General features: G+C 39.1%; 2 protein-coding genes and 1 non-coding gene across 4 annotated transcripts; 2 read left to right on the forward strand and 1 right to left on the reverse strand.

Moving 5' to 3' along the window:
• The first annotated feature begins 104 nt into the window (after nucleotides 1-104).
• On the forward strand, nucleotides 105-6,823 carry LOC105388804. Of its 2 annotated transcripts, none has more exons than XM_038115138.2 (5): nucleotides 105-298; nucleotides 1,011-1,166; nucleotides 1,526-1,621; nucleotides 1,925-2,085; nucleotides 6,586-6,823. In XM_038115138.2, exons 1-5 carry the CDS (start codon nucleotides 254-256, stop codon nucleotides 6,779-6,781), a joined length of 654 nt encoding a protein of 217 aa, XP_037971066.2. In that variant the 5' UTR covers nucleotides 105-253; the 3' UTR covers nucleotides 6,782-6,823. The 2 variants fall into 2 exon arrangements, with proteins under 2 accessions (XP_037971066.2, XP_011558086.3); XM_011559784.3 differs by having other exon boundaries at nucleotides 106-298; nucleotides 1,526-1,630.
• A 417-nt stretch (nucleotides 6,824-7,240) lies between these two features.
• LOC119693091 lies at nucleotides 7,241-7,400 on the forward strand. The gene has a single exon (XR_005254467.2). It is a non-coding gene; the product is annotated as a U1 spliceosomal RNA (small nuclear RNA).
• A 392-nt stretch (nucleotides 7,401-7,792) lies between these two features.
• Nucleotides 7,793-12,196, reverse strand: LOC119693062 (probable ATP-dependent RNA helicase DDX56). The gene is made up of 10 exons (XM_048622760.1): nucleotides 11,963-12,196; nucleotides 11,635-11,859; nucleotides 11,138-11,400; nucleotides 10,703-10,963; nucleotides 10,220-10,427; nucleotides 9,778-9,927; nucleotides 9,368-9,465; nucleotides 9,008-9,149; nucleotides 8,135-8,371; nucleotides 7,793-7,924 (listed from the first exon to the last, which is right to left on the reverse strand). The coding sequence occupies exons 1-10, from the start codon at nucleotides 12,020-12,022 to the stop codon at nucleotides 7,850-7,852; spliced, it is 1,719 nt and encodes a 572-aa protein (XP_048478717.1). The 5' UTR covers nucleotides 12,023-12,196; the 3' UTR covers nucleotides 7,793-7,849.
• Between the last annotated feature and the right edge of the window lie 9,990 nt (nucleotides 12,197-22,186).

Below are 22,186 nucleotides of genomic sequence, written 5' to 3' on the forward strand. Positions count from 1 at the left end.
TGTTCACAGGATACCCGATAATTCGTAGTCTTGAAACCTCGGTTCATCGACCTCATTACAGTGCAAACCATCGATTGCAAACATGCAAACGTCAGATATGTCAGGCAGACAAACATCATCATGGATTGAAGTAACTGCCAACCCTAATTTTATCAACACCTCCAAAATTCCAGTACCAAATCATTTTACCAAACCAAATGATGTCTTGCAACGTTCAGTAACTCTACATGAATATCTTTAGAGGATCCCTGTGATGTTTGAGTCCTTGCTACAATTCTTTCAGTCCGAATTACAGGAGGTTATTTGTTTATTTACTTGTTTGTGTATTTTGGTAAAGTAGCATTTTAGAGAAAGCTTCGGTGGTGTGTAGGCACCTATTCTAGTAGGTACCTACTGCTACTACCTATGTAACTACTTAAGTGATACCTGCTGTTCTAAACAATTAAAAATAAGGCCAGTTAGGTACCTCTTACTGGACGTCTGGTAGGTATACTAGGTGAAGGTAGATATGCTTGCTATATCTTCTGGTATATTTTTAATTACGGCGGATAATCCTATTGAGGTCCGTCTACAAAGTCGTGATTATAATTAGGTATTATAGGTAATCCCCAAGTTTGTACAGAACGCTTACATAAAATCAGTTTTTGTTCAGCTACTGGAGAGAATTCAAGAGTCATCTGTTATCATTAATCATATCACTTTTCATTTTCAGTCATGATGTTAAAACCCATATGCGTGGTGACTTGGTGCTAGCATAAAATACTGGTGACCACAATTAGGGACTGAAACTGATAAAAACGGGAACAACGGATGCCGTTGTCGTCGATAGGACACCTTAGGCTGCGTTCCCAGTAGGCAAACTGCTCACCCGTTATACTACGCCCTCTTCACGCACCGCTGAAAATTGCGATCGATACTAATCCGATACCTGTGCGAACAAGTTGTATACTGCAAACACAGCCTTCCATGTTCTTCCTCATTCTAACTCCATATTCCTTACCGACATCCAGCTGTACAAGTGGTCTAAATGCGGCGACGGCGCGCTGTCGGCGGTGCCCACGCTGCTGTGGGCGCTGGGCGCAGCCGCGCTGTCTCAACGCATTCTCGACGGGCTGTTCCGACGGTTCCTGTTCAGACGGGTGCCCTTGTGGGAGGTGGTGTTGCAGGTAAGACCCTAAAGTGGTACTTGAATATATGGTTTTTGTTGAAGCGCTCGGTTCTGGTTACCGAGCAGATCATTCTAACATAGGCTATAAGAATTAATTTTGACCTATTAGGCACTAACTTTAGGTATAAGTATATCTTGCTTCTAATTACAATACAGTCGCCATATTCATATTATAATCAGTTCCCGTTGTTTTTATAAAAGCTTCCAGGATACATCCTTACATCTTTAGAAATTATGAGCCTACTGGGTAAAGTAGTGTGACTATCAAAATTTAATTGGCGACTAGGCAATGCTGACTGCCTAGACTGCTCCTCCTGTAGAGTCCAGAAGTAAATTTAATGTGGCTTTTTTCCGCAGCAACTGCTTTTCGTATGGATGGTGATCTACAGTCTTCATTTCTGGGTATTCTCTGTGCGAATCATCAAAGTTCTCATCGACTACTTCTTGGACGACGTAAGTTATGTAAGTACATACCTACGTACTTAAATCATTTTATTTATCTACTTAGATTTGCCATCATTAACTATGACCTTATGTCCACTGATGTTTGCTGAGGATTCCTACTGAAGAAATGACCTAACTGATCAAAGTCTTGAACTTCCAGCTTACATTACCATTGCTTTGTACTTACACTGCGTTAGAAAAAGTGGCTGGTCAGAATGTCCACCTGACTCATCCTCTTTCGGCTTGTAATAAATACCACTTCTGTACCACCCAATAAAGGCTCGACACTCAGCTAACCCTTCCTGCTTCCAGATACACCTGTACAATCAGATGCAGATCAGGCCACTAACAGAAGCGGAGGTGCAGAGCCGGAAGACCATCACTCAATGGGTGATCTGGTTCTGTGGCGTGGTGCCGGTGGCCGTCTACATCCAGACTCGGCCGAGAAGGGCCCCGCCGCCGCTTATGATATGGTGAGAGCAATGAGGCCTAGGGCCTGGTAACTGATGTTAGTCTCATGTAGCTAGGCTAGAGCTTTGGCAGCCGCATGTAATATCTAGATCTAGAGGGCTTTGAAATGATCTGCGTTGTTGCTGTCGCTATCTTTTCAAGCTGGATGTTGATAGCCAGTAGTGTAAGATTATGATATAAATAGTATAGATAAACGTGACCTATATGTACAACATTGCGCATTGGATACGCTCTCTCACAGCATCTACCTAAGAGGACGTGTAAAGCAAGTCATGGCGCACAAATATCTATGCTTATGTTGTCTTCTTTATCTGTCCTTTTTCTTGCTATGTAACATTCAGTGGTTCCCTGAACTTTTACAGGGTGTCCACTCAGAATGCTCCAAAAAAATCCCTGACTTTTCCCTGACTTTCCCTGACCGTTTCAGAAAATTTCCCTGACCAAAAATCAAAATATAAACCTAATTTAAGTAATTTGAAGACTAAATCTTGATTTACTTTTTTTGACACTTGTTAAAACTTGACTGGGGCCAGGCCACAACAATGCGTTGCGACGTCGCATCGCAAAATTCTGCGACTATTTTGGAAGTTTTCCCGTACAAATGCTAGATATCTGTCGCAGATTTTTGCGATGCGACGTCGCAAACGCAGTGTTGTGGCCTGGCCCTTAAATATGTATACAGGGTCGGCAAAATTGGTATATTAAGAGGGAAGTATAGCACTAAATACACACTAACGTTGTAATGTAGCAGCTCTTCAGTGTGCGTGAATAGATACTTAGATAGATAGAGGTGCGGGGAAGGATCTCGGGAACGGACTGGTTACTCGCCGGAGCAGGAGGTGACGAATGGTGGCCGGGTGGCGGTCCGGCGGCTATTTATAAGCGGGTCGCCCCGCGCCCCTTGTATACTCTGCAGTCGCCTGTGTGGTGCCCCACCTCGACTCGCGGGCGCTCTTGTGGCTTCGGTATGTGGGTAGGTGCGGTGGATGGTTTGGTAACGGCTCGTTACAACGTCGTTCTACTTCTAAATACATATTATCCAATCTCCATATTTTTTAGGATATTAACGACACAATAAATTACTAGGTTAATAGTTTTTTCTTTTCTCTAAATTTGCTATAGATTCAAACTTATAGGCACCTCAAGCAACGCTATTTTTGTGATCAAAACTTCGCCGAATCACGCCGTTGTTAAACAAAAACAAAGGATTTTTTAAAATGCGAAACTTACTACGAGGGCTACACCGAAAAGATCGGGAATAGAATACTTAGGAATAAATTAGAGTGAAACCTTTTTGGTGTATCAAATGTAGTGTTTTTTCAAACATAATTCCATTTTCGAATTTTAAAAAAAGTAAAAATAAAAGAGTATTGACCATTTGAATTTGACAAGTCGGTGTAAAAAATTGAGCTTACGCGGGAACATTTCCGTGCAATAATTTTTCACAACTTTCGTCGAGGTTTATCTCAAGAACAATGTCTCGCCGAGCTTGTTTCTATTTATAAACTTGAAGCACCAAGTAAAACGACCATATATCGTTGGTATTCTGAGTTTCGCCGTGGACGTTCCTCTCTTACCACAGTCCCTTCTACTGGTCGGCCAAAAACAGCGGTAACACAAGATAACATCGATGCTGTACGCCAGTTAATACAAGAAGATAGACATGTGACATACGAGCAGATTCGGGCTTCTCTCAGCATTGGTATGAGAGCCATTCAAACCATTTTACATGTAGAACTGGGTGTCAAGAAGTTAGTTTCGCGCTGGGTGCCCCACCGTTTGACCGAGGAACAAAAGTCGGCTCGTGTTAATTGGTGTCGATCTGCTCTGCAACGGTTCAATGGAGGCAGTTCAAATGCTGTCTACAATATCGTCTCTGGTGATGAATCGTGGATTTATTCATATGAGCCCGAAAGAAAACATCAATCGGCAGTTTGGGTCTTCGAAGGTGAGGTCAAGCCAACAAAAGTTATTCGCTCACGCAGCGTGTCGAAAAAAATGGTCGCTTCGTTTGTATCGAAAACTGGCCATGTGGCTACGATTCCATTACAAGAACAAAGGACGGTTACTGCTGATTGGTACACAACAGTTTGTTTGCCGGAAGTCGTAAGAGAACTTCGTAAAACTAACCCGAATCGTCGTATAATCCTTCACCACGATAATGCAAGCTCTCATACCGCTCGCAAAACAAGAACGTTTTTAAATATGGAAAACGTGGAGTTGATGGACCATCCTCCGTATAGCCCTGATCTGAGCCCCAATGATTATTTTACATTCCCAAGAATTAAAGATATGCTACGTGGTCAACGGTTTAGCGGCCCAGAAGAGGCGGTCGAAGCTTACAAATCAGTTGTTTTGACAGTATCCACTTCAGACTGGAATAACTGTTTCAATGATTGGTTTAATCGAATGAAAAAGTGCATTGAATGTCACGGAGACTACTTTGAAAAACAATAAAAGTAAATAATATTATGATATCTTTGTACTTTTTTCTATTCCCGATCATTTCGGTATCGCCCTCGTACTCTAGAATATAATATTATAAATGCTGAAACGATTGATATCAAAATCAAAAAGAATTGTTGATATTTACTTGGTGAATAACGATTTCCCCTGAAATTTTATCAAGGAAAATGCCTATGTTAGTCACGAGCTGCATTTATCTCTATAGCACCCGAACCCCGGGGCATGAGTGCACAAACTATATCAAATGTTTTCCTAAATACCTATTTCTCGAGGTTCCCTCTTAAGCCTTAGGTCCTTAGGAGGTCATTCTAAACAACTTTTGTTGTGTGAGTATTGAAAATTTCCGAAAAAAACATCATGCGCATGCGCCTTACAGCTTCCTTAGTCTAAGTTGCTTTACTGCCTAGTTTAATAGTCTGACCAAAATTAGACTGATTACCATAAAAGTAGAAATTGAAACAGAACCATTTAAAGTTTGTTTTGCTCTGCTAAATTAGTAAAAAAAATAGATTATTGATTAATAGATGCAGCACGGAAGCAGCGTATGCGATCTCGCTGACTTATAAAATAATTAGCAAATTGAGAACCTCCTCCTTTTGTCAAAGTCACTTAATCAGCACGGCTGCAGCGCGTCTGCCTGCACCAACAACGTTATTTTTTATCACAAACTTCAAATTTGTTTTGAATGGTGAGATGAGCCACCCTCTTTTGCATTGACTTGTATGTACGGGACATAATTTTGCCAGCTGAGTCTGGGATCTACAATTTTTTTTAGAAATCCTATTTTTTTCCATCTGTCATATTTTATTAAATCACGTACAGTTCTCCCATATTAATAATGCGCATGCAAATCTTCGCAAACTGTCGTATTCCCGGAAACACCCGAATCATTGAATCGTAAGAGACTTAAACAATGCACTTGGATTTTTCATCTTGTTTGAAAGAAATAGGAGTCAATATTATTTGTCACATAATCGAAAACAATTCGGGCTGTCGGCGGCTGTCACCAATCAGTCAAAGGTCCTTCCGTTCTCTTGTCAGACAGTTCTGTAGAATTAAATGTATAGAGCTGTTATTACACATCGTTCTTGGTTTTGTTTTCAAATGTGAATTTAATTTCAGCTTTAATAAAATTATTGTTGATGACGCCTTATTATGAAACAAATTAAAGAACCTAAAATATATGTCACATTGATAGACTTCACTTTCTTTGTAATTGTAATATTAATGTGAAATGATCTGTGCTAAATACTTTTGAACTGAGATTTTAAATTTTTTTTATGTATACCTGTGTTTGAAATCCATTTCTTCTTATAATATAAACCTTGAGATATTCAAACCTTCTTACATCAACTTCAGTAAGACACTTGAAAAGTACTGTAACATTTTCGAAGTAAATTTAATATTATGAATTATCGAATCAAATTAGTAACGAAATTTGATTCGATAATTTATAATCAAATTTCGTTACTAATAATTCGAAAATGTTTATTGTTTAAAGGTTTATATTATAAGAAGAAATGGATTTCAAACACACATAAATCAATATCTCTTTTGGCACCAAATACCTACATAATTCTACTAAAATTGCATGAAGAAAATGCACTTAACCACTCTAAATACATATAGTTTTCTAACGCTCGGGAATACGACCGTTGCCGAACAATGACGAAGATTTCTATGCGCATTATCAATTTTGGGGAACTGTAGATATAACATACTTAATTGTCTAAGTAATTATTATATAAGTAAGTAAGTATCAGTCAAAAATATTCCAAAACTAAACGAGATTTTATTTTATGACTTGTGTATTTCACGTTAAAAAGAAGTATTACTAGTAAAGAAAAGTACTAACAATTTTTCTAGAAAAGGTCATTTTTCCCTGACTTTCCAGGTGGCCCATCAATTTCACTGACTTTCCCTGACCACCTAGAGCTTCCCTGACTTTTCCCTGACTTTCCCTGACTTTCCAGATAGTGGACACCCTGTTTTACCTTTTTACAACCAGTACCTAACCGTATTTTCTACTTCAACAGGATAACAGCAAACCCCTGGCACCGTCGCGAGATGGGTCCCTACGGGTACTACCTACACCGCCCCCTGTCTTCACTGCAGTCCCACACTGCCCTGGGCTCGCGCGCCCCCGCCCCCGCGCTGCGCCGCGCCTACAGTGACTCCAAGATCGTTATACAGGAGCCGAGCAAGAAGAAGAGATATTCCAAGTCTGTGTAGGTAGGGGTGGAGGGAAATAAATGTGGTGGTGTTTGGTGCGGAGTTCGGTTGTTTTATTTGGGTTTTCTTGCTGACGGGGTTAATAGTTCTAAGGGAATCCTTGCGCCTAAGGGCCTCCACTGGGTCAAGCTATAAAATTCAAGCGAGCGGACAGTTTCTGTTGTTGCTGAGGATGTGATCAGATGTGATTATTTTGCTTCTATATCTATAGCACTTTCTAATAGATAATACGTTATTATTCTGAGGTTTATGGCTATGATCGCGGCGCGGCAACCATAGTGTACCGATATCGTTATTATTCCGAGTACCAACACTAGATAGCATGCAACCTTTTAACATAAACCTCCACGGCCACTCCTATCCCACCCACCAACAGATGTCACTATCCCTCCTTCTACATCGCGGTATTAAAATACCTTCCGGTACCCTATATAAAGGCACCCCTACCCCCATGACGTCATACTAACCTGGCGCAGGGTGTACCGTGATCAGGAAGACGGTTGCCCCGGCCCGGATCCGGCCATTGCACCCCGGCCGGGCGCCCGGACCGCGAATGTCCCACGTGGACCATTCGTGCGTGTAATTTTTGGTAGTTGGACTAGCGTACTGCGCAGTCCTGATTGAATACTAACAGAGTTGTTGAATAAACTTATGTATCTGATGTTATCTTCGATGATGTTATACATAATATGGTCACGAACTGTAGACTCCCTGAAGGACGTGTGTTGTGTTGTAATTCGGTGCGAAATGCAGACAGGCAGACATAATACAGGCATTACAAACAACACCATCATGATCTTCACTCAATGACCATGACCACCACCTGTTATGTTAACTCCCACCACCTGTTATGTTAACTCATGTTTATACCATTTACCTATTCCTGTTAGGCATAAAAAGTAGTGGTATATTTCTTATAACCAAAACTATTAAAATATACAATATTTAATTAATAGGCACTACTTCTAAATGTGACATGCAAGAAATTTTAAAAAAGCAGTAAGTAAATCATTTTAACTTAAAATATAATAACATTTATTTGATAATCAGGATACTAACAAGTTGGTACTACGTATCTTCCGTCGCTTGACTCTTTTTCATACTTTTCACTTTGAAACTGCGCAGCGGATTGCTTTGTCTCGCCTGGGGACAAAACGACAATTTATTTATTCGTCCATTTAGAAATTACGGCCTTTAAAAACAACTAAAACTACATCACAGACAGGAGCTAGCACCAAAGTAAATTTTCGATCAATATCTAGCAATTTTGGGCTGATGATGATGACGATTAATGGTGGATCGCTTTGACTCCCCCTATTTCATATCTTTAAAAACAAACAACACGCAACTGACCTCATACTTAAACCGCTTCGCATTCCCATACCCCTCCTTCCTCCTCTTCGCCGGCGGCTTCCCCTCCACCTCCCGCGCCCCCTCCTCCCCCTCCCCCTCGGCCCCCTCGTCGGGCCGCAGCGCCGCCGGCAGCAGGTACGACGGCACGTGCGCTAGTTGTGGTTGGACCTTGACTGTGTGGAGGGCTTTGTCGCGCCGGATCGCGGCTAGGTCTGAAGGGTTTTCCTCGAAGTAGCCCTGCGGGTTTGTGGAGATTAGTTATAGATTGGTGAAAGCTGGAGCTGGTTTGTTGCTGTGGTGCAGAGGTTGGCCAGTCAGATAGTATTGCAGAGTGTCCTAGAGGTGCATTCGGAGCTTTCTTCTAGAGTAATTTGGGTTAAGGCTCCTTGCATAATCCAAATTAAGTATGTTAGTCTCTTACACAGATAGTACTAGAACTAACACTGAGATCTTTGCTCTACTGATCTTAATTTGTAATACGAATGCCCTTTTGCTATATAATGTGAAAAAGTCGGGCCTCCCCAGAATAACGAACCAGTCGGGTTGCATAAAGTAAACCCATCAATATTTTATAATAAATAAATAAAATAAATAAATAAATATGTGGGGACATCTCACACACGGCCATCCGACCCCAAGCTAGGCAGAACCTGTGTTATGGGTGTCGGACAGCTGATATATCTACACAAATACATAGATAGATATATACTAAATATAAATATCAACACCCAAGACCCGAGTACAAATATCTGTCTTTAAACAAATATCTGCCCCAGCCGGGAATCGAACCCGGGACCTTCGGCTCAGTAGTCAGGGTCACTAACCACTACGCCATTCGGTCGTCAAAAATAACAAGACGAAATCCACACATACCTGCAACTTCTTACAGTTCAGCAGTTCCTGCTTGATCTCCTTTAACCGAGCTTCCCTCACGGCGATCCTGGTGACCGCTCGCCAAGCATCTCGGGACCGGTAGCGGAACCCTTCCACCTCTTCCAGGGCAAACTCGTACTTCCTGGAGGGTAGTGAAGAGTGAGCGAGACGAGTATAGGGGTGTGGTCAAGGTGGGAGAGAGATGGGGAGTCAGAGAGAAGATTAGTCAAATCATCAGTAGGGCACACATATGCGCCTATGTTATTGAAGAGGTCATCATGATGATATAAATATTATATTATGTACTGAAGCAATTTCAGGGCAGCTATGATGTTTTGTTTATTCAAAAATGGCACTTACTGTAGTACTTTCTGGTTGTTGAATCCTTTGGACAAGTGGGCTTCCACCGCTTCCATCAGAGGTGCTTCTCTTGTGGACACAAAGGATAGCACGGAACCCTGAAATGAGAAGACATTTATTTTAGATGAAGGGTGCCTACAAAAGTTTGCTATGAGCGCTATGGCCGCCTATTGTACAGTACATTGTTCCTAGACTGCAAGTATATTTTGTTAGTTTTTTTTTAAGTTTAGTCAGTTAGATAATATATTCTGAATTATTCTATTCTATTATTATATTACATGTCGTAACAATGCCTATAGCTGTTCCATTGGTCATCTACTAACCACGGCACCGTTGAGCCATCTATCATCATCTGCTTATCTAACTTCAACTCCACTAAACTTACAATAGAGTAGTCACTATTCCCTCACCTGGTTGGTCCCCCGGGCGGTGCGGCCGGCGCGGTGCACGTAGGAGGTGATGTCGAGCGGGAAGTCGAAGTTGATGACGTTGGACACGTTCTGGAAGTCGATGCCGCGCGACACGCCCGACTCTTTGTCTTTCTTGCGTTTTGATGTTTGCTGGATAAGGCATTGAACTTGTTAGTCATTGTGGAATAATTTTAGAAATAAAGGCTCTATTTGAGACAGTAACAGAAACTGTTTTATATACCTACCCATAGTAAAAGTTTATAATCATCAGCAATTAATAATAATAAACTGTTGAAATAGTCCTCCCACAAGAAACATCCCATGACTCCTAAAATTTCAAAGTCAATCTGTCTTCCTCATCCACCAACAACTCCAGGCAACATGGGACTTACAAACTTAAATCCCTATTTTGTTGTTCAATAGTTACTGTCAAAATACTCACTTTATTCTTCTTACTCTTCTTCCTAATATCTTCAACCCCATCTAGTAATCCTCCATCAGGCTGCTCCAGGGCCTTCTCATCGCTGGCGATGATGATCTGGTACCGGCCCCGGTTGAACTGGTCCACGGAGAGACAGCGGACAGCTGCTGGGAGTTCGGAGTTCAGGACACAAGAGCCTATCTTGAACTGCTCTAGGTATAGCTTCAATCTGAAAACATGAAGGGCTAAATGACTAATAATGTCTTCCTAGCCGAATACCGACGGCAAATCTTATTGAAATCAGCCATCGCGCAGGGGTAGATTATGTAGTGTGTGCCCAAGGGGTGAATTTTTGGTTGTTTAAAGTATCTTTGACAAATAAATTATAGTTGCCACTATGGTAACCATGCAATTATTATCCAAATTGTAAATGCCTCACATGTTTCTGTGAGGATAGACCTAACATAAAAACTTATATTTAATCATTATGATACATATACTCACTTATAACACCTATCCACAGTCCTCACAAAGATGATACTCTTGCCACGCACAAGGTTCAGCTTCAACAGTGCATACAGGATGGTGGCCTTGTCATCTTCCTCTGCAAACAAGTGGTAGTGTTGCAGCTGTGAGGACGGCGCCAGCTCCGGCTCCTCCAGCTTCAGTGTCACCGGGTTCCGGAGCACAATCTTCTTCAAGCTCAGCACATCATCTGACAGTGTCGCTGATGCTAGCACTGACTGGTATATCTTGGGGAGGAAGCTGAAATAGACAAAAAATACTGATTAGGTTTAAGATGTGTTACCATTAAGAATAGGTAGGTATTCTATATTTGGATTACATTGATTGAAATAGGTTGTGATAAATGCTTTACTGTTAAGACGTACAGCCTTCATATTAGTGCAGTAAATAATTAAAATAAATTGAATAACTTACCCCAATAATTCTTTCACTTCATCTTCATATCCAAATGAAAATATCAAATCAGCTTCATCAACAACCAACATGGCCAAGTCATCTTTCAACCTCATATTATTGGCTTTTATATGTGTGATTGCTTTAGACGGTGTGGACACCACTATGTCTGGTTTGTTGGCGAGCAATGACTTCTGTGTCTGCATGTCCCCGTTGGCCGATATGTCTATGCACCTCACTTCTCTTGCACATTTGAGGGTCAAGTCTTGCAGTACTGATGCTATCTGAAACCAAGTTATATGTGTAAGATATATACCCAAGTAATTAATATTACAATAATTATTATTGTTAACTTTGTTTGTCAATATTGAGAATGCAAAACTTTTATCATCTAAAATGGTCTACAGGCTTAGACATCTTATTCTATTTATTTTATATGTAAGGCTGTTTTTTTTTTAATCTTAGTTTGTTGAAATCAATATAATATTATTATAACAATAAGACTTAAGACGACTTACCTGTCCGCACAACTCTTTGCTCGGAGACAGTATGAGTGCTCTGATGGCCTGGTGTGTGCTGGTGTTCTTCAGGTTGAGGATCTTCTGTATGACGGGAATGGAGAAGGCGGCGGTCTTGCCGGAGCCGGTCCTGGCCCGCATCAGCACGTCCTTGCCTTCCAGGAGTAGGGGAATGGCCGTTTCCTGGATCAGAGTCGGTTCGGGCCATGCTAGTTTTGCAATAGCCTGGAAATTCGTGAAAATATTTAGGTAAGATAGAATTGTAAGGATAACGAAGGAAGGATAATACGTAGTTTGTGTTTAAACACGGTTTTTATAGTTATTTTACCTTTAAAATGCGGTCGTCAAGTTCCATCTCATGGAACATAACCTTCTTTTCTTCACTCATGTTGATAGTTTACAATAAGACTGTCTTCAAAACAATGTAATTATCCACATATAACGTTAAACACTAATAATAGATAACACGTTTTAAATGATTACGCTTGAAATTTCCAAACTACAAAAATCCAAAACAGAAAACATTTCGCACATGTGGTAATTTTTTTAAATATTTTTTTTAATGGGTTGCCATACGAAAAAAAAACAAACACGGACGATGTGTTACTGAAACTAGGAAAATCTGAAATATGTAATAATGCTCTTTGCTCCTCCACTCTCGCTTCTCCAAAATGGTTTTCCGTTGTATAGGTTTGTATGTTTCTTGAATTTTATTCCCTACCTACCTACCCATAGATGCATATATGCATAAGGTAGGTATTTTTTTCTACTTCCATGGCAGGCATCATGGAATAAATAAGTGATTTTATTTATTTATTTATTTTTATTTTGGCTTCATACAGTCATAAGTTATGAAAATACAGGTTTAAAGACTTACATACTATTATGGACTCGGAGAGCCGACAATTTAAAATTAAGCTATATTTTAGTTTACAAATATCCAGAGAACTATCAACTAGTGGACTTATAAGAAAATTTAATTGCTAAGTGAAATAATTACAATTTTGAAATAGCGTGGTTAAGATTGTAGGTAGGTTACTTATACAATAATATGATGTCTAGTAAGAATAGAATAGAATGGAATATACAAAAACAAGGAAAGTTACTAATACCTACTTACTATAGTTATATTAGTGATTGAGGTGTTTCAAAATCTTACTTTTAAATACATCTATAGTGTCATTAAATGGGTCAATGTTGGAGGCTGATAATTCAGAGTTATATAAGTGTAGTGTGCGATACATATAGCTATTACGAGTATAATTTTTATTGTAATTAGGAAGTATAAATAACTTATTTCTATTACGAAGAGGACGTAAAGAACGCAAGAGGCCATGGGATCTCACAGTAAAAGGGATTCTACATAATAAGGATGGACAAATAATTTTACCGTTTAAGATTTTATATAAGAACGTGAGGTCCATTAACTTCCGTCGCAGGCTTAAAGGGGTGAGATTAAAATGTTTTAGTCTTGAATCATAAGATGTGCAGGGATAATGAAATTTGAATGATAGGCTTTTAAGGAACTTCTCTTGAACCTGCTCTATACGTTTGATGTGTATGTGATAACCGGGGGACCATACAACTGAAGCAAATTCTAAAATAGATCTTATGAATGAGTAATATAATATTTTAATAGTATTTATACTTTGAAAAGGCTTTGAAACTCTATTTATGAAACCTAAATTTCTAAATGCTCTATTAACTATACTGTCTATATGTGAATTATATGTCAAATTGCTATCCATCAGTATCCCTAAGTCACGAATAGTATTAACTCTAGGTAGCTCGCTATAATGTAGTGTGTAAGGAAAAACTAGTGGCTTAATTTTACGAGTATAAGTTATGACGGAGCACTTACTAGCGTTAAGAAAGAGTTGGTTCACCTTACAGTATTCAGTCAGAGCACATAAATCTTGCTGTAATAGCAAACATGCTTGCACGTCAGTGATGATCCTGAAGATCTTCGTGTCATCTGCATACAGTAAATGTTCAGCGTGCTTAAGGACTCCTCCGATGTCATTGATATAAAGTGTAAAAAGTAACGGTCCCAAGTGGGATCCCTGAGGAATTCCTGATAAAGTTAGTGATAATTAAGAACTTATTAATGGAAGGCATTTTAAGTTCGAGGTCTCATTTATGTGCTTACCTACTAAGCATGGAAATAGGCATCTGACCAAGGAACATGTTAAATAGGTAGGTACTTAGGTACTGACTTCTCTACTCATACAGTCATGAAGGTATATGCTTAGAGTCAACCCTCGCTTGTATTCTGGGCATGAAAGTCTTAAGTAGGTACAATAAACAAAAAAAAATGGTACAGAATCACATTAATTTTAAACCTATATTGACAGCGTTTTACCTACCAATAAAACGCTTATTAAATAACTTACCATATTCAAAGCCTTATAATATGAGAGTAGTGAACTTGACTTTTCGCGCGTGACACACAGCCGGTTTGGATGTGACGTTTACTATACCTGTCTCTTTCCCGCCCTTTTACCCCACCAGGCAGGTTACTTCTAGATTTCTTAAATGTGAGCTCGACATTGGGTCTCATATTATACATATAATTATTATATACCAGGCAGAAGTTAAAGTTAAGGCTTTGAATATGGTAAGTTATTTAATAAGCGTTTTATTGGTAGGTAAAACGCTGTCATTAAACAACTGTACGCAATTCAAAGCCTTATAATATGAGACATGTCTGTTATCGCCTGGTAAAAGGGACGCCAATGTGATAGTAATGCATAAAATATTACAGCTGTAACTCTTATGTACATTGAAACTATAAAGTCCTGAAATTAAATGAGGGCACTGCTATCTTTCATGTAGCAACCCTATATAGCGAAACATAACTGACTTTGCTACTTGAAATTTTGCCTGTTAACTTCCTACCTATTTATGTATTTTAAAAACCACTTACCATCCACAAAAAAGCTCTTATACAAGCTAGAAGGTGTTAATATGAAGGCTAATAGTGAAACCAATAAATATTTATTTAGATAACGTTATTACAACTGTATAAAAAAACTGGATCTGTTGACGAAGGGCACACATAGTAAAGACATCAATTTCTCTTTTTGGACGGCCAGTTCTGTTTCTTCCAGGAGTTAGAAATATTCCATATTTTGCCCTCTTTGGCACGCTGGTCCGATATAACTATAAAATAAAATAAAAAAATCTTTTTGAGTTACACTATGCCCCCCAAATTCACACAATGTGAATTTAGTAAGTAAACAAAAAATATATCTTCAAGTATCAAAATGTTAAGGTTTGACTCAACTGAAACCAGATGAAACCTACAATCAGTGGTATGTAAACAATGTTCGACTTGGGCTCTAAACCTAGCTTTATCGATAAATGAAGCGTTGGTACTAATATAAAATGAGTTATTACAATTTGTACAATGCTACATACCCGCCATAGACGCTGTACGAGCGTAAACATCCTCCAAATTCGACAAAATGTGTCCAGCTTGATGTTCCGCTAAACATTGTATTAAGACTCGATAAATAACTTCACTAGCTTGACTACGAATATTTTTCTTCATCTTCCTAATTGCAACCAAGCGTAAATTGTTGCTTTTATCTATATTATCCTTATAATTAATAAGAAAATTCAAAAAACAGCCAACCGCCTATTGACATAAACAATTGTTATGACTTTTATGTTTCTTTTCTAATGGTGCCAGGCTCCTGAAAATTTTAGTTCCTCAAACATTAATTTCAGGACTTTATAGTTTCACTGTAATAGAGTTGTGAATGAAATAAAAGAATTAACACATGACGCTGCAAATAACAATGCAAGTACCTCCCTAGTAGTAGGATATTGTAATTAGGTAAATAATTAGATAAGTATTATGAGTACAAATGAATGTTACTTATATATATTTGAAGTTATACCAAGCAAGTAAGCACTTATAACAATAAGTAGTTAGAATTTGAATAAGAGATTCAAAAAACATTATTAAACATAATAATACTTTATTTTAATTTCTGCATACAAAAACAAAGCCCACTCTGGGTGTAGATAATATACCTACTTGCAGTACAACATTATAATTTGTGTTCAAATGTAATGATAACAAAATAGCCAAGATACAGTGAAACTATAAAGTCCTGAAATTAAATGAGGGCACTGCTATCTTTCATGTAGCAACCCTATATAGCGAAACATAACTGACTTTGATACTTGAAATTTTGCCTGTTAACTTCCTACCTATTTATGTATTTTAAAAACAACTTACCATCCACAAAAAAGCTCTTATACAAGCTAGAAGGTGTTAATATGAAGGCTAATAGTGAAACCAATAAATATTTATTTAGATAAATAACGTTATTACAACTGTATAAAAAAACTGGATCTGTTGACGAAGGGCACACATAGTAAAGACATCAATTTCTCTTTTTGGACGGCCAGTTCTGTTTCTTCCAGGAGTTAGAAATATTCCATATTTTGCCCTCTTTGGCACGCTGGTCCGATATAACTATAAAATAAAATAAAATAATCTTTTTGAGTTACACAATGCCCCCCAAATTCACACAATGTGAATTTAGTAAGTAAACAAAAAATATCTTCAAGTATCAAAATGTTAAGGTTTGACTCAACTGAAACCAGATGAAACCTACAATCAGTGGTATGTAAACAATGTTCGACTTGGGCTCTAAACCTAGGTTTATCGATAAATGAAGCGTTGGTACTAATAAAAAATTAGTAATTACAATTTTTACAATGCTACATACCCGTCATAGACGCTGTACGAGCGTAAACATCCTCCAAATTCGACAAAATGTGTCCAGCTTGATGTTCCGCTAAACATTGTATTAAAACTCGATAAATAACTTCACAAGCTTAACTACGAATATTTTTCTTCATCTTCCTAATTGCAACCAAGCGTAAATTGTTGCTTTTATTTAGATTATCCTTATAATTAATAAGAAAATTCAAAAAAACAGCCAACCGCCTATTGACATAAACAATTGTTATGACTTTTATGTTTCTTTTCTAATGGTGCCAGGCTCCTGAAAATTTTAGTTCCTCAAACATTAATTTCAGGACTTTATAGTTTCACTGTAATTAATATTATATTAAACAATTTTATTAGCAGTTAAGCACAGCTGCTCATATTTACATTTTCATTTAGGTGATTAGGTTATTCACCCTAAGGTAATAATAGTACTTAATTATTAAATCTCAGAATTTTTATGTGGTTTAGGTATTACTTTAGACAGGTAAGTATCAATTTCATTAACAATATAAGTACCTAGGTAATCAACTTAACTAGCAGATCAGGTACCTAATAAGTGAAATTGAGATAAAGATATATAAGTAGAAAGATCAATACTTATGATATATTATAATCTAGTTTAGTTACACAATTTCAAACAATTGAGACAGTACTGGGTTTACTTTCTCTACAGCAACTGCTGGTGGGAGTATTTCCCTTCTGTAAAATTTAGCAAATGTGTTCTGAGACCTCCAGTTTCCTTTCTTTAACAAATCATCTAAATCCATATTAAGAACCCAGTTTTTGGATGCAACAGCAGGTCTTACACTTCCAGCTGACGCATTTATTCCTGATTCCTGAAGTAAGGACTTCACCCAATTAGCAATTACAGTGCGGGATGCTGGTTTAGGTTTTCCACATACCGTAAGGAAAAGGGCACTCTGTTTACAAACCTCTCGCCTGGATTTGGATAGTTTTATTAATGATTTTACCCAATAAACAGGATTTAAAGCTTGACAGTCAGGGTTATTGAGCAAACGCCAACCAGATTGACGGTATTCGGCACTGTCAGTTTTAGAGCCAAACAGCGGCCAGAAGCTAATATTTTCATTTGATACAGTAAAATTATCGGGGTGTATCGATAATAAAGTCAGATCGTGGATTCTACGGCCTGAGCAAAGCAATAAAATACAAGCCGTTCGTCTAGAACATTCGTACAAGGAATGACCACCATCAAAGGTATTAGCTAACCAAGAAGATAAAGTATCCACATCCCATATAGGCGCTTTTTGAGCCTTGGGCTTGTTAATAGATATAGCTTTGAGGATCCTGGTAACCAATGGATGGGAAGAAAGATTATTTTTATTTGGGTCACATATCGTTGATACTACGGATTTATGAAGTAGGATTGTGCTGTACGCTAGGTTATATTTTTGATAAAGGTCAGACAAAAAGCGTGCTAGATCAGAACCCGATGGACATTGTTTATCAATATTTTTCTCGCTAGACCAGGCACACCAGCGGCGCCATGCTGCCGCATATGACTTACGAGTGGAATCTCGCCAGCTCGATTGCAGTAAATGAAGTTGATCTTGGGACCAATCTGTTAGCATTGATTGCCAGCCCCACAAATCCAAATCTCTAATGTTAGCTCCAGAACCTTGGGAGGGGGACGGTTTGTCAAAACATCGATCAATACTTTGTTGAGGTTGTATACTGTGAAAGGAGCTGCTAGGGCTCGGTTCTTGAGGTCCGTTCTCCAGTAAGATTTCTCCCACCTGGGAGCTACTATCAAGAATCTGCCCTTGGAGACATTTAGATGTGCCAGGACCTTCGGCATTAGAAATGGGGGAGGGAAAACCCAAGCAAGGCTGTAATTCCATGGCCGGGAGAACGCGTCCACAAACACTGCTTGATCGTCTGTTTGGTCTAGGGTTACATATCTGGGGACAACATGTGCTCGCCTGGAGGTGAAAAGATCTATTATGGGAAGACCCCATTTCGCAAAAATTATCTTGGTAAAAACTGGGAGCAAGTGCCATTCTGGATAGTGGCAGTTCCGGGATAAATGATCGGCTTCCACATTGAACCTGCCTGGAAGGTGATGCAGAGACAAGTGAATCTTGTGTTCTTGCAGTATTTGATAAATCTGGAAAGTCACTGCCATTAATTGACTTGACCTGGTCCCGCCTTGATTGCGAAGGTACGAAAGTACTGTCTTGTTGTCCGACTGTATCGATACCGTAGAGTTGGCCAGGATATGACAGTGATCTCTTAATACGTTTAGGATAGCGAACATTTCTTTCATATTCGAATGACATGGAATTTCTTGAGCTGACCAGGTTCCCACTAGCTTTGTGTTGTCTAGAATTGCGCCCCAGCCCGAGCCGGAGGCATCTGTCGTCAAATAATGAGACGTCAGCGGCGGGTGAATCGGAGAACTCTCTTTGAGATTCGATAACCACCATGTTAGGTTGGATATCACAACTTGTGGTAAGGGATGGTATCTGAGGGGATCGCTGTCTGGCAGGCGTTGAAAAAATGATAGAACTTGGCGATAGTTCAACCGACCGTATGGGACTGCGAAGCTTGCAAAGTTTAGCATTCCTATCAAGCATTGGATTTCCTTTCGATTCGTGAATGATCGTTTCAGAATCTTTTTGATGGTCTCCCCTATAACAAGGTGCTTCTTTATGGGTAACTTTTTTACATTTTGCGATGGGTTCCATAATATACCCAGGTATTGAACTTCTTTCTGGGGACTTAAGTTTGATTTTATAAGGTTTACATGCCAGCCCAGAGACCTTAGCAAATTGATTGTTAGGTTTATGTGGTGTTGTAAAGCACTCATATCTTGGTGGGCTAATAGGAAATCGTCCAAGTACACTAATACACGAATTCCCTGGTTTCTCAGCAGCTGGGCCACCCAATTTGTTACAGAGGCGAACACTCTTGGTGCTAAAGAAAGGCCGAATGGTAGGCAAGTCATTTGCAAGAGTTCTTTGTTGAAAATCAGCCGTAGGAACCGTCTGTGCCGAGGAGAGACACTCAGATGAAAATAGGCGTTTAGGATATCTGTTTTTGCTAGCCAGTCGTTGGCCTGCAAGAAACTGGGCACTTTCTGTAAATTTATTTACCTGAATTTGCTCTGATGAACAAAATTGTTTAGGTTCTGTAAGTTGAAAATTGGACGGGATGACCCGTCGTCCTTTGGAATCAAGAACATTTTTGAGACAAAGCTCGGGGAAACTTGTACCGGTTCCAACACGCCCATATTCTTTAACAATTGAACTTGCTAGGCCATCGCCTCTGAATATGGAGTTTGAATGGAATTGTCGTTCAAGGCAGGTATACTTAATGGGGGTCTCATTACGAATGGTATTAGATATCCCGATCGAATAATTTTTAGAGTCGTTTGTGGGGTATGATACTTCTCCCACATTTTGGAAAAATGTTGGAGTTGCCCCGCTTGAAATCCCAAGTCAGAACTTTCTCTTTGCCCGGACGCGGAAGCCTGGTTTGGTTTACGGGTTGAGGAAGGACCTGCACCCTGTGAAAATCTCGGACCCTGCTGACGAAATGACCTTCCTTGCGCAGGAAGCCTTGGTCCTTGTGGTTGAAGTGGGTATATGTATTGTTGGTTGCTAAAGGGAACCCCTTGCGCAGGGGAGTATTGGGGCCATGGCACACCATGCGCTGGTGGCATATAAGGCATATAGGTAGCCATAGATGAACGAGTACCTTGCGCAGGCACCTTGGAATTTTTTGTTTGGTTACCGATGTTCTGAGAATAGGAACCGGATTTTGAGGTTATAGGTCTCACTGGCCAACAGGCCTTGCTAACACCACCTTGTTTTTCTAGAGAAGATGTCAAATTTTCGGATTTGAAAAGATGTTCACAAGATGGAGGTATTTTCCTTAACGTTTCTTAGAAAAATTTATCTTTGACAGCTTTTAATATAGCATCCCTACGCTGTTGTATCAAATCAGCGCGGTGCCCGCAGGCCATTTGCAATAAATCTGCAGAAATTTTGTGAAACTCACCTTCCGAGAAAATTTCATGTATTTTAGCTTCAAATACCGATAATTCGACAACTTCAGCAGATTGTAACCAGCTAATAAGTGATTTAAACCCATTTTCTACGGCCTCATGTTGTTTTATCAACGCTTTAGTCATCGCTGCAAAACCACGCTCTAATAAAGCCAGGTTGTGAAGCCTATCAAATGGTTTCAGCTCATCATTACACTCGAGATCCGTAAAGCCCGGAGTTGAACAATAACGTTTCTGCACTTCCGAATACCTAACATCACACCAATTAGTGGAATCAAAATGTTGTATGCTTTTTAAACGTTCTACTAAAACAGGATCAGATTTAATTAGTACTGGCTCTTTCAACTCCGTGTTCAAAGGGAATGAAAATTGCTGGGCGGGTTCCTGCTCTAAGCTTTCATATAATTCTCCACTAACATTTGACGTGATCTCATCATTTGCATCAATTTGTACTGCCGGCGACGGTTGCGGCGGCGCAGAATTAGCTATTGCAGATGGTAAACCGATATTTTGAGACACTAATTGCTCTAAATTATTAACTTGCATGGACAAGGCCTGAATAAGCCTTGAAGAGCTGGATTCACGACGTCGTTTCCTATGCTTCTCACGTTTTGATCTTGATTTTCGCTTTTTGGATTCATTTGTGGTTGTCGAAGCTGACGATGATGTATCACTGTCACTACCCATGGTTTTCTAAATTTAAAGAAAAGTCGTATTGAAAAATCGGTAACAAACACAGTTCCTCCAGAAAAGTTCTTTTTTTTTGACGGTAGATTTTAATACCAAATTTATAAACCAGTAAGCGAAAATCAGATAATTTATTTGTCACAATAATATTCAATAATTTTATCGAACGGTAGCACCGTTAACATAATACAAAATTAAAAACTCACCGACCGACGCGACGGAGGATCGGTGGAACCGACTGTGCAGCGCAGAAGTCAAGACGCCAATGTCGAGCTCACATTTAAGAAATCTAGAAGTAACCTGCCTGGTGGGGTAAAAGGGCGGGAAAGAGACAGGTATAGTAAACGTCACATCCAAACCGGCTGTGTGTCACGCGCGAAAAGTCAAGTTCACTACTCTCATATTATAAGGCTTTGAATTGCGTACAGTTGTTTAATAGATACTTATTATGATTACCTATCGATATGAACCATCTATGACTCATCCACTTGTACCCCTGTGGACCACGGGTCCCACATTTTCCGTTTATCAAGCGACGCAAAATGAGTTTTGGCCTCCGATACAAGATAATGTGTCTGATATCCCGGCAGCACTGACCTTTTCATGGAAGTAATAAGTACTACGTACTACGTATTACTTCCATGTACCGTTTTTATCGCACGGCCGTTGCAGAAAGAAGGCGCCTCTCCCCAATACCTATCCTTAAATTTAGTTACAAACTTCGCTTCATCGGCACTTTGCGCAAAATATTTAGACTGAACCGTTCGTCCCTACACACTTTCTTAATCCAACAATGATTGCAACTACTTGCAACGCTGGATATTGAGGTAGAATGTCTTTGGAAAATTACGAGTTGTAACCTGTGTTACCAATAGCAAAAAATATATATTCATTTGGTAAATTAAAATGTTTTCTTCCCTTTACTTATCAATAATATTCTGTATTTTATTAGTTAGGATTTATTTTTTGTATTAGTTTTGTAGTTTATTAATTTTATATCAATGAAAATAATTACAAAATGATAAAAGTATAAAATATTAAAGCAATTTTTTCTACTTCTAGGATTAATTTACCGTTGCACATGA

This window comes from Plutella xylostella, chromosome 8 (genome assembly GCF_932276165.1).
Source record: "Plutella xylostella chromosome 8, ilPluXylo3.1, whole genome shotgun sequence".
In the NCBI taxonomy this organism is placed as follows: domain Eukaryota; kingdom Metazoa; phylum Arthropoda; class Insecta; order Lepidoptera; family Plutellidae; genus Plutella; species Plutella xylostella.